The following is a 13,733-nucleotide window of genomic DNA, read 5'->3' as shown; positions in this document are numbered from 1 at the left end:
GGAATGGGACACAGAGTTGGAGGAGGAGTGGTGGAAAGACCGAAGAATGCCCCTACCCGGCTACAGCTGGATAAAGGGAAATAATGATGATGATGATCAACCTTCCTGCCATTCGTAAATCTCTGGCAGTACGGTACTGGAAATCAAACTCAAACTCCCGCGAACGGGAGCTAATTGTGCTAACCATTACGCTGGCGGAAATTCTTAACTACAAAAACAAAACACAGACATGTAGCATGACTGATGCATACTTGCAATGCGCGGGTCAGACAGGAAACTATTCACCTATTTATGCGATGTCATCAAAGCGGCAGTAGACCTACGCTACGGAGGCGCACGTTACTTAACTACGAAACACAGATGTACCGCATGACTTCCATGAGTGTTTTCATTGCGTGGGTTGTGCAGACGAAACTATTCACAAATGTGTCCAATGTCATCAGAGCTCCAATAAGACTTTTACTTGCTTCAAAGCTTCTTCTCTGACAAATTACACTGGGGGGGTGTCTTGTAAGTGAGATTTATTTTTTTCATTTACTTCATCTCAAAAAGCCAAAGGGGGTCTAATATGCAAGGGGGCCTCATACACGAGTAAATACGGTATACAGCAGCTACATCCTTACTTTATGAGCGTTGTACTTCAGGTCATTATCATGGTAATACTCAAAGCGACCAAGTATTCCAAGCTTATAAGCACTAGGTCGTAAATGTTCTGTCAGTATATTTAGATGCACAATTTGATCCATTGTCCCATCAATAAAAGTCAACTCTCTGGTCCACTAGCTGATGTGCATCCCCAGACATTTACACTACCCCCACCATGTTTAGCACTTGGACATAAATTGCTAGGTTTCAACTCCTCATTTGGTTTCCTCCAGACAGTAACCTTTCCATCTGATACAAAGAGATTGTATTTGCTTTCATCTGCAAAAATAACGGTGTTCTAGAAGTCAAATTTTTTTCTGTATACTCCTTAAAGGAATTCAACCTTTTCTTCCTATTAATCTTGTCAACAAATGTTTACTTCCTAGCTATTCTTCCATGCGTGTTACTTTTCCTTAGGATAAGTCGAATAGTTTTTGAATGTGCTGTCTTGCTGGTATGTTCCTCAGCCATCGCAGCAAGATTAAGAGCATGGCTGGATTTTTCTTCACTTGTCTTACTCTCCAATATTCCTCCTGAAAGTTGAAAATTTTCATCTCACTAACTTTGTCTTTATTTTTAATATTGCGTGTACTTTTATATCTATTTATAACACACTGCAAGTTGCAAAACTCCTGTTTACAAGTTTACCAATTTCTTGGAGTGATTTTCCTCTCTTATAATGAAAAACCATCAGTTGTTTTCCCTCTTTCAAAGACTGTTATCTTTGATACCCCATGGATAGCACCGGAACTTGCCTGTACTTCACAACTCGCCACATGATTTATACTGCTCTCTTACCTTTCCATGTACAAATGTTCAAGTTTCATTTCGACATGCTCCAGCAACATACAGACAAAAAAATATGTTATATCATGCTAAGTTTAGGGAAACACTAACTAGCCTGTGCTAACTTGATAATTCAAGAAATACTGTTACTGTTCCATACAGCAAATGCAAACATAAATTATTGTCCACATTTCTATTCAAAAACGCTTACTAGTTACAGTAGTGTAAGTTTCATTTTCGACTCATTGTACATCCCCTCATCTTACTCTGGCGGATTCCAACATCATTTAGTGTCTTGGTCCTTATCTTCTATGATGCATGTTCTCATTTTCTCTTCTCTCCATCCATGGTGGTACAAAAATGTGTGTCCATCAGGTGGAACATTCTTCATCTCTCATAAAAATTATGATCGTTAGGGATAACAGTAAAACAGATAACATCTTTATAAAATATTTATTCACAAAAAGAATTACAAAGAATACCTAGATTGAGATGTCTCTAAAGTTCTTATCCAGATGATTCCTTGAGAAGTTCTGCAGCTTCAAAAAAGCTGAGTCCTTCAAGAATATAAGCAAGATTTGCAGGATTAGCATCTTCATCATCATCAGCCCAGATTTTCAGCATCATCTGGGCTCGTTCTGTATCAGTTGTACGTTCGGTCTCAAAATAATCCACCTATAACAAATAATTTACCTTCAAATATGGTACTAATATTCTTCCATAATCATAGAATTCAAAATAAAAGTAATACAGAATAATAAATAGTAACTGTGCACAGTTTGACAATGGAATATTGCAAGATCTTTAATGGACCTTCAATTGGTATGCGTTTGAAAATATGCCCGAGTACTGGAATGTTGGCCTAAAATGTGGTTCTTTAACATGCTGTTTAAGTCTACTGATGCAGGTTTCCTCCATTAAAACACATTTATTACAACTGAGAGTGCTAAGATAGTTTTATAATGTTATAAATATGACTGGGTGCTAGGGAAAAATAAATTTGATCTGGACTGAATATCAAATTTAGGATGTAAGGGAAAGTTACACTGAAAACATGAGGGGTGTATAAGAAGTGTATTTGCTACAACATGATACATCTGTCAACATTCTGATATTGTCCAAGAGGACAAAAGTCAATGATTTCCAGTTTGCTTTACACTGCATGTGTGGTGAGTGTTTGTAAAAACACATGTACTCACTGCACATGGATGACAGTCAAAACAATCATAGTACTGGTGCATGTGTCTATGACACACAGCATGTATTTGTAAACATGAGGTTGATTTTTTCCTGAGTAGTTTAATACAAAATTTTATACAATGCATACTATGAGTTTATATGATAATACTGATGACGCTTGTTTAAAGGGGCCTAACATCTAGGTCATTGGCCTGAGTTTATATTAACTCTAATATACCGCATTTATGCAAAAAAATCCCCACCGCTGAATAATCCCCGCACACTAATTTTAGGAAGATTCATTTTGAAAAAATGAAATGAACTAAAATTCCTTCCATCGAAAGAGTAACGTAGGCATACACAAACACTTGGTATCACTCCGTGAGGTCCACGTGGTCTCTACGCAAATATGAAGATTTAAATTTACGGATATAGCTGTTTTGCCCGAGGTAATAAAATACATTATCACTGCATACCTGCCAACTTTTATAAATAAAAAAATAGGAAGATTTTTTAAATTCTTGGATTCCATCAAGTGTATTGCACCATGGTCTTGGTAAAAAGAGGACAAGATAAAAGGCATACATATCTACAGTTACAATGCGAATTAACCATTACATTTAAAATCTTGAACTAACAAAACAAAAACGACTGCAAGAAAACGTACCTAATAATCATTCTCATTTATGACACATACGTACGAATAGTAACATTTAGACAGATAAGTCAAGAGCGGACTACAAGTTACCAAATGGTGAAGAATATATACATGTAGGTGATAGAGACTGCTGTGTTTACTTGTTTAGCATTGAACTGGCAGCTAACTTTGCCCTCTTCAACAATGCACTGTCATACTGCTCATAACACCAATAGTTTACTGAGATTTTCGTCATTCATAGATGATCGGAATTGTGTCCTCGTCTTTTTTTTACCTGCCTAAACAATCTTTCACACTCGGCATTGCTGTGTGGAATTGTCAATATTGAGAGTATTACTTTTGCGATTATATCATATTTGAAACACCCATCTGCATCTCGTATATCCCCTATAGGAGACCAAGAACAATCTACTCTTTCTTCTTGCACAACAGACAATGGTAAATCCTCCACTTGGAGAGCACAAAACTGGCACTGTAATGCATCCATTGCTTCTTGGTCATTTTCACCATCTTTCACTGGCAATATAACAGGAAACTTTGAAACAAAATACTTTATGGCAATGAAGGAAGAAGTCTGCAAAGAATTTATCTGAGCTACTTGAGCATTAACAAAAACATCACTATTCAAATTAAATTTATGAATAATATAATCACAAACTGCAATAAAATAGTTCGTGGCGTGCAAATAAAAGTTTTTCTTCTTAGGTGCCAGATTTTCTACAAGACAAGATGTTGAACAGCCTATTACTAAATCATCATCAGCTTTCTGATTCTCTCTCGTGTGATAGACTACTTCTAAAACTGTAGGATATTTTTTTATAACCATTGGCTTAACAAACCTACACAGAATGTCCTTCAACATATCCGTCACATTGACTTATGACATGGATGTGGGGTGCTTGCGACTGAAGAACTTCATTAGTTTTCTCAAATGTAGGGATGATAAATGCCAGAAATGAGCAAAATGCTTTGTTAAAGTTTGAAGACAGAAAAAGAAATAGTCTCCCCTCTCGTGAAATGAACTACTCTCTGCCTTTCTTTCTCCAGAAATAACAGAAGCTTGGTCTTGTACTCTACTGACACAAGGACCACGTTCCATTTCTGTATCTTCATGTGCCTTTAGCTTGGGAATTTGGAAATACTTCAGAGATGTGTCTGTGCCATTGGACTGCTTTTCCTCATCCTTAAAAAAACTGTGAAGTGGCTCCCACTCTGAAATCAATCTTTCCAAACATTTCCCCAAGGATAACCAGCGTGTACACACATGCTTTAATATTTTTCTAACATCAGTTTGGTGCAAAGCTTGATACATTTTGAGATGATCTTTTCTCTTCGAGCTTTTGTCTAAATAATAATAAATATCAATTAGCATCTCATCAATTTTGAGAGGAAGGGAGTCTGCACCCTTCATGGCAGCCAAATTAATCAAATGACATGGGCATTCCATAATAATAATGTTTTCGCACTGCTCTCTTAGTTTAGCAGCAACACCGTTTTTTCTTCCCATCATAACAGGAGCATTATCTGCGCTAAAAGCCATACAGTTTGCCATCGGAACGTTGTATCTTTTCAGAACATCCAGGAGCAAATTAGCAATATTAATACCAGCAGAATTGCCCTCCAAATTTTCCATGGATAGCAAACGATTTTCATTTTCAATTCTTTGTTGAAAAACGAGACGACGATAGGATAGAGCTTACTATCTTTATCATTGCTACTATCAGTTGAAATCGCAAAAGGTTCAGTCTTTAAAGTTTGAATCACCTTACTATCTGCATCACGGGCCATTTCATTAATTATGGCAGATGTTTTTGTTCTAGCACACGCATATTTCTTCGCAATGTCTGAATCTGGGAACATCTTTCTGAACAATGGCCCTGCGTGATCAGAACAAGACTATGCAAGGTTATGTTCGACAATGAACGCCGTGAACAAACATTCTGCTCGAGTGACTGGATCATCTTCCTTCCCACATACAAAAAAAAATTACTTAATTTTTTGTTCCTCTCGAGACAGCTAGCACTATCTTTGTGTTTCTGTGTGACACTGTGAGCTACAATATCTGTTTTCCTTCTATGCGAGATATTAATATCACACCGACACACCGAACAAAATGCATAATAGTTTCCTTTATTAGACTGTAAAATGAACGGAAATTCAGTTTTATAGGTATCCCTGAACACTTGGAGATAACGTTTGTTATGTTTTGTAGTCATCATGTGAAGAGAAAATACCACAAACTGTCACCGACACAACTCTCTGAAATACATTGAGGTCATTAAAATTATGAACTCTGATCAACACAAAAGCACTGAAATACATGAAACTACCACATACAAAACAGATCAATATGTCTCGTAGATTATTAACACATGACTTCGATAGGGGGAAAAGCACAGAACCGCAAGAAAAAACACGTGGTCTAAAACACCCAACGAAACTACGCACAGAAACTAGCGCGCGAACCACACAATAACAAACTCACTCTTTCGTCCCGATCAACGGAGTCCCTAGCGGTCGCTAGTACGCATGACCTTCTCTGACTCGTAGGACGATTGCCATCCCGAATTCCCACCTAAACAGCACGCACGCTGCTGTAGTGAGCGGGAAATACGATACACAAAGACGACGGATGATCCGCCCGCTAAATAAAGCATCAAATACCGATAAATATGCTTAAAAATGAGGTTGCGTAAATTACACAAGAACATAAGAATTTGTCCTAGGGGAAGAGTACTGACCGCACTGGAGGTTATATTGGTAAAAAAATAGGAAGAAATAAAAATAAATCGGAAAACCGGAAGACGAGTTAAAAATCGGAAAGTTTCCGGGTAAATCGGAAGGGATGATGATGATGATGATGATGATGCTTGTTGTTTTAAGGGGCCTAACATCGAAGGTCATCGGCCCAAATCAGAAGGGTTGGCAGGTATGTCACTGTTATAAAATGCCATGAAAATTAGCAAGTAGGCCTGACAGGTATTTCATTAATCTTAACTTGCAATAGGCTTTGATTCCCTGTAGATAAGGAGATTCGTTGTGTCTTGCCTCTCCTAAATTACAAATTCGTCACACTCCACGTCTAAAACACTTCTCACACACAGTCTCTTTTTACTCTGATAGTAACACAACCTATGGTGGATAATTCTTTTCGTGAAATGTAAACACTTGAAAAAGACACACCAGCGAAGTTGGATGTTAGTTTTGCGATACAGTAAAATCACGTTATTACATGATTTCAAATTTACCGCCAACCCTTGCCACGTCACAAAATATTATAATACCCACTACTGCATGCAATTAACATTGATTCACAATTTAAACCTTACAAATGTCATGGGAAAAAACTTTCAAAATGTATCCAACAAGCTGTATTTACAGTATTCAAATAATGAACTTGGATAACTTACTGGCAAACATAAATTCACGTTACAAAAGAAAAAATTATCCAAAGACGAGGAGAAATCTATACTGGCTCCCCTGTGCAAGTGGTTTATTAATTGGATTACTGTACTGTATGCATTTTGGATGCCTTGTACTAGCATCGAAAGTACCCGATGCTCTTAAATCATCGTGGTTTACCAAACTTTCCTATGACGAGGGGAGGAAGTCTCTCGCTCCCATCCGCATTGCAACAGACAGCGACTCTATACTTCTATGATTTCCTGCCGTGGCATTTCTCTCGTAATTCAGAAATGCAAACCCTTGCCTCATCACAAAGTATTCTAAGACCCATTAATGCATGTAATCGCCTTGATTCACAGATTAAACCTTTCAAATGCCATGGAAAAAAGCTATTTCCGAATGTATTCAACAAGATGCATTTACATTATACAAATAATGCTCTTGGATAAATCACTGACAACATAACCTCACGCAACGAAGAAAAAAAAAAAAAAACCATGATTCAAAGACGAGGACAAATTATGCTGGCTCCTGTCTGCAAGTGCTTTATTTTTTGGTTTACTGTACTGTTTGCATTTTTAGATGCCTTGTACTTGCATGGAAAATGCCCAACACCCTTAAAACATCAACAAACCTTCTTATGACGAAGGGAGGAAGTCTTTCACTTCTGTCTGCGTTGTAACACAGTACAGTGACCCCATCTGTTTTAAAGCCGTAAGTCTGCCTGGGCTCGGAAGTTAAAAAAGCAAAACAAAGCAGTTCCATTGGCAATGACAATATTGTTTGGTGCGTACGAATTGAATATAATTATGAGCCATGCTTTTTCGCCAACTGTCGGCATCACCAGTGTTCGCGGATTCTGCTTCTCCGCACACTACCTGCTACGTGATAATGTGGCGTTCCTTCAAACGCCAAATACAAAAGAATTATGATTTCACTCAAATTTAGCAACTATGAAACACACTAATAGACACACCGAAGTGAGTAAAAGTGCAGAACCTGCATGTTCCGGAAAAACACGTACTATCATGACGCAGAGAAATTTTGAATTTAAATTACTCTGTAAAATACTATTTTTTTAAAATGGGAAGGATGTTTAGAATTAAAAGTCTGAATAGTTTCCCCGTTTAAATATGACATATGGGGGACAGTTTTATTCCATCTGTGGTTACAAGCATAACTGTACATCCAAAGCAAAAAAAACTAGGTGAGCAAGGAGTGTGTTTCCAACCTTGACGCAGATAAAACCCGCACCCCAATTTCGTGCCTCAATGAAAAAAATGTGGGGATTATTCTCGTAAATATGGTACATATAATTACCTTTGTAATATACTCCTGAATTTTTTCCCCACATATACTGTAGGCACCCTTTCAGAAACATGTTTTCCACAGTTATATGTTCTGTTTTATCTTCTTCAGACCCCCTGAAAAATGAACTGTACATACGAAGCTTTACTGTATAAGGAAAGCAATTAAAGTGGAAAAGTTGAATGATAACAGGGAAACAGGTTGAGATATTCTGGTCACACCAAACAGATGGGTAATGAAAGATGACAAAACAGAGTTTGGAACTGCAGCTGCATGGGAAGAGAGGCTGAGAAGGATCAAGAACAAGATAGATGGATTTACCAAAGAACAGCCTTAGAAAGCGCAAACTGGACTGGACCACAGTAGTAAATGACGAGCGGCAGAACAAACAAGAAAAGTGGAGGGGAACCATATCAGCCCCAACCTGGAAAGAACTGGACAGGGGAAAATCATGATGATGAGGGGCTGAATATTTTCATAACTTGTTAAAGGTAACAGCATGCAGTAATCAAGGAAAGAAGGATATCCCAGCAACAGGAGATGAAGATGAACAGACTGGCTATACGAGAGGCAGGACTGGTAATTAAAACAGTGAAGAAAGCTGAAGGAATACATCAAGTTGTAGTCGAAACACCACTGGCTGCATCCAGTACTGCTTCCAGTGGAAGTGTGAGCTTCCAACTTCTGAATTTGAGCACCACCGTCACTACTGGAAGCACGTTGAAGCAAGGTTTTCAGTTAAACGAAGGATATTGAATCACTGTTCATGATGGTGTTTTGCTGTGTACTGTTTAAGGCTGAAAAGAGCAAAAGAGATCAGAAAGAAAGAAAGAAAGAAAGCAAGTACATTTCTACTGATCGGTCTTTTGTTTGTGGTGTACAGTTCTCAAAATAGACTTAAAGAAAAACTCCAAACAGAATATTAAGTATGGAGGATGTACGATCTATGTTTAAAAAAGAAAACATCTACTGGAATTAAGAGAAGAATGTCCCCTCATGGAATAATGCTTCAAAGATAGTAAGGGACCATAAAAGAGGTTCCTCCTATTCTTTTTCCTCTTGGGGTGTCTATCCATTTCGGAAGCTGGCAATCAGCATAGCAACACATCCTTCATCAATAACTGATCTGGAAACTCCATCCGAACCAAGCTTGCAAGTTCTTCATTTAAGAAATTTTTCTTCATCCAGGTCCTCTATTTCCTTCCATCTTTTCCTGGAGAATCAGTAGTAGTAAAGCATATCTTTACCCGTTCCCCATGATATGCCCTAATACTCAAGTTTATGGGATTTGACTGTCAAAATAATATCGTTCTGCTTTCCCATTATTTCCAGAACAGTGTCATTGCTGATGTGGTCTGTCCAAGAAATCCTTAGAATCCAACAATACAACCACATTTCATAGGTTTCCAGGTTTTGACCCAAAGTTTGTGCCAGAGTTCAGGACTCAACTCCATAGTACAGTACTGATCAGACATAATATCCCAATATAATGGTAATACCACTGTCTTTATTGACAAAAATGAATACATATCTAAAACTAAACAATGCTTTCTTGATAATACTTTTCAAATTAAACAAAAAGATCCCACCACCAACATCAGAAAAATCTCAAAACATTACAAAAAAACACCCATTTCCTTTTAAACTAGCAAGAAATTACAAAGCTGACCATAATGAATCCTAGACTACCGACTGCGAAAGCCTACCCTAAAATCCACAAGGAAAATGTGCCCATGAGGCCTATTATAAATTTCATATCAAGTCCAACATATAAATTATCATGTTTTATTCAAACATTTCTTAAGAAACATTACGTATTCTTAGCTAATAAAACAATACAAAACTCAATAGAATTTTGTAATATCACAAAAGAACTGAAAATTGAGCAATACCACAACCTAGTATCATATGACAACATTAACATGTACCCTAACATACTTAGACAGAAAACAATAAAATTAATAGAAACTACTTTTAAAAAATCACAGTAACCTAAGTTTTCTCGAAATAAAAGAATTCATAAAATCTACTTGAATTTGCTATTAACAACAATTACTTCAGATTCCATGACATCATCTATAAACAACAAGGCCTTCCCATGGGATCACCAGCATCGGGAATATTAGCTGAGATTTATATAGACCCCCTAGAGTATCTAGAAATTAGTAACACTGACAGCATTTTCTTCTGGTGCAGATTCGTGGATGGCATTTTCGTTATTAGACTGCAGATTTGCAAACGAAAATAGCATATTAGAACAATTAAACAGAATAGACCCATACATAAAATTTACAAAGGAAACTGAAGATGGTCACACTTTGAATTACCTAGATATATCTGTTACCAAGCATGAAGATCACTTAACATATAAAATATACAGGAAACCTACACAAACATCTAACATAATAAAAACAGACTCTACTCATCCCAATGCCCACAAAAAGGCAGCCTACCATAGCATGATAAATAGAGCTTTTAACATACCTTTATTTCATGAAGACCTTAAAAAAAAATTTTACAAGGTGTACAACTTTGCTTCCACCGTTTTGTCCCCAACATTGGAGGCTTTAATGAAACAGATTACTTACACATGTATCATTCAAAGTAGTGTCCATCGCTGATCACGACTTTCTCCCATCTTTCGGGCAGCGTTTGAATCCCGTGTCGAAAAAATTGTTCATCTTTTGAAGCGATCCACGAATTGATCCAATTTGTAACTTCTTCATGAGATTGCAAGTGTCGGTCAGCCAGGTCATGCGCCGTTGATCGAAACAGGTGATAATCAGAGGGAGCAATGTCTGGAGAATACAGCGTGTGGGGTAGGACGTCCCATTTTAATATTCCCAGGTATGTTTTGACCTCTTTTGCAATGTGGGGTCGAGCGTTGTCATGTTGCAAAATCACTTTATCGTGCCTCTCGCTGTATTGTGGCCATTTGTCTTTCAATGCTCTGCTCAAACGCATTAATTGCGTTCGATAACGAGCACCTGTGATTGTTTCACCGGGTTTTAACACCTCATAGTACACGACACCGAGCTGGTCCCACCAAATGCAGAGTATGATCTTGGAACTGTGAATATTCGGTTTTGCCGTTGACGTTGAAGCATGGCCGGAATTTCCCCATGATTTTTTGCATTTAGGGTTATAATGAACCCATTTTTCGTCCCCGTTCAACGTCTCTTGGTTACAACTCATACGGGACCCAAGTTCCTTCTTTCTGAATCATGCCCATGGTCTTGAGACATTTTGAAATGGCTTGCTGTGTCACTCCCACTGATTGTGCCAATTCTTCTTGAGTTTGACGTGAGTGTTCACTCGGCAATGTCTCCAATTCTGTATCTTCTTCGACGTTAAAATCACCGTTCTTGAAGCGTTGAAACCACTCACGACACGTTCTTCCACTAATAGCATCCTCACCATACAAACATGAGAGCATTCGATGAGACTCAGCCGCTGTTTTCTTCATACTGAAACAAAACAGTAACATCTCCCGCAAATGGCGAGAATTTGGCTCGTACACTGCCATGCTCAATCGAGAACAACTTTATGATGCAGACACACATCGACTAAGTTTGAATGGGGTTATGTTGACCGAGGTCCACGCTAACTGCCTGACGTCTGAGATCTGTTTTGTTCGACCGCTACGTACCGTTGTCGCCATCCATCGGCAAACGGCGAAAGCAAAGTTGTACACCTTGTAAATCTGATCCATGAAATAGCTAAGCAAAACGGATACAACAAAGACATGATTAATAAAATCATTCAAAAAATAAAACATCAGCTGAAACAAAAACTAACCAGACAACGAATCTAAGAAAAATTATGCACTCTTCACTTTCAACAACACCTACATCCACCACATAAGTAACATCTTCAAAAGACGCAACTTAAAAATAGCATACAAAACCACACACAATAATGCCAATATTTTGCATAACACTAAAGACATCAATGAAAATAATAAATATAGTCAATCAGGAGTATATTAAAAAAATGAAATAATTGTGAGGCCAGTTATGTCGGGTGTTCCGGCAGAAGCATTTTTTATCCAGTATAATGAATATATCAATGCCATAAAACACAACTATTTTTCATTCATAGGACAACATGTAGATAGAAGATTATAAACATAAATTTACCAGTATTGAAAATGATATGGAAATTTTAAGCATGAATCCCAAGGGCCATTGCTCAATATGTTGGAAGAATTTTACATCAGTATGGACCAGTATGCCAATCCTAATTACAACCTGAACGAGATCACAGATAAAGCAAACATCCTCTTTAATACAGCTATATCTTTTTTTTTGAAAAAAAAAAAACACTTATTTAAAAAGAGTTAATAAACAAAATCTAATACACACAAAGGAATCTCTAAAAGACGCCCCGCTCTATCCCGCCCCCTCCAAAAAGCTGCTTCCCTCTCCCCTCCAATGCTACAATAGCTAGTCCCTGGCGTACACGAAGTAGTGTACGGCGCGCTCCCGACAAACACACGACGACAAGCTAAGAACGGCACGTAAGTAATACACACACTCTACTTCTAACACGTTTAATAGACATTCTCGACCAGTAAAATAATTTTCACATCTTCCTTTTCTTTCCTACACACATTGTTTGACATAGTCCAATTGAACACAAGTATGAAGAGGGGAGCATTCGTACCTACCAAATCTTCTAATGAAGCGGACACTGTAAACCACAGCAACTTATGAATCAACATTATGATATTTTAGTATAAAATTAAGTAGGTTAATTGCACAATAACAGACTGAGTAAATGAGTGTGTGCACTCATCAAGAACAGAATCTCTATATAGCAGCGAACATACTAGATTATTCCTCACAACTACAACTCACCAATGCACCTTAGAACTTACCATGAGCAATTAATGGAAATGTTTTATCAATGTACCGGGCGGTACACCTCCACGCCGCTAATTCAAATATTGCGCTAATTGAAACTTCTCTACTGGAGAAACTTGGAACTTTAACTACTGAACTAATTCCATGGTTATTCAGAAGATGTCACTGAGTGGTTTTTTTTTTAATTTGCCTTTTGTTTTTCAACGATTAAGAGGTGTGGACAATCTCTAACAGATGTCTCTTCCCAAAACTATGGTAACACACTCTGGTGCAATGGAATGAACTTTCTTGAAGAAATATTGTATTCCTAAGTTTTATTTTTAGTAAATTTTGTTCTGTGGGTTGTGGGTTGGCAATATAAATACTTTCTTTCCGCCCGTTTTGAATGCAACCAATCGGGAATTTATGTAATTAATTTTCCACCAATAAGGTGCTTCTTCTTCGTCTTGTGTATTAGTTTTTGCTGTTATCCAATAAAAGCGAAAGGATGTGTCTACTCATTCCTGAAAGGTCTCGAATGTTCCACGAGGGTATATAAACTGCTGATTTTTGTCTCGGTGCCACTTCAGTAACATCTCTCTTGGTGTGTGAATATGTAGCAGGGGGCGGGAAACGCCTCTTTCTTCAAGCAGCAGTTCTTCTACAAGGTAATGGCCTGTTAACATCTTCATTTCTTGCTAGCTCAGCAGTTTAACTCTCGGGGAGGGTTCGAAACCTTTAGTATGTAACCTACCTTTTCAAAATGTACATTCTTTTCTGTCTACGTAAAATCTATAAATTACTGTAAAGCGGGGATAGAGAGTGCTTCTCCCTCTCGAACTCCCCTTCATTTTTGAAAAGGAGGTGATTACGTTTTCATAACCGTTCTTCTCTTCTTTAATGTAGTA

General features: G+C 37.7%; 1 protein-coding gene across 2 annotated transcripts in view; it reads right to left on the bottom strand.

Annotated features, from left to right (window-relative positions):
• Positions 1–1,869: 1,869 nt before the first annotated feature.
• Positions 1,870–13,733, bottom strand: part of Hpr1 (THO complex 1-like protein Hpr1) — a 124,614-nt gene continuing 112,750 nt past the window's right edge. For both annotated transcript variants that reach the window (XM_067144137.2, XM_067144138.2), the window contains one exon: positions 1,870–2,106. In XM_067144137.2, coding sequence (XP_067000238.1) covers positions 1,939–2,106 — 168 coding nt within the window. In that variant the 3' untranslated portion in view covers positions 1,870–1,938. The remainder of the gene's footprint in view (positions 2,107–13,733) is intronic.

The sequence above is a fragment of the Anabrus simplex genome, chromosome 3 (assembly GCF_040414725.1).
Source record: "Anabrus simplex isolate iqAnaSimp1 chromosome 3, ASM4041472v1, whole genome shotgun sequence".
Taxonomy (NCBI): Eukaryota; Metazoa; Arthropoda; class Insecta; order Orthoptera; family Tettigoniidae; genus Anabrus; species Anabrus simplex.
The sequence above is the reverse complement of the archived record's forward strand: the minus strand, read 5'-3'. Positions and strand labels throughout refer to the sequence as shown.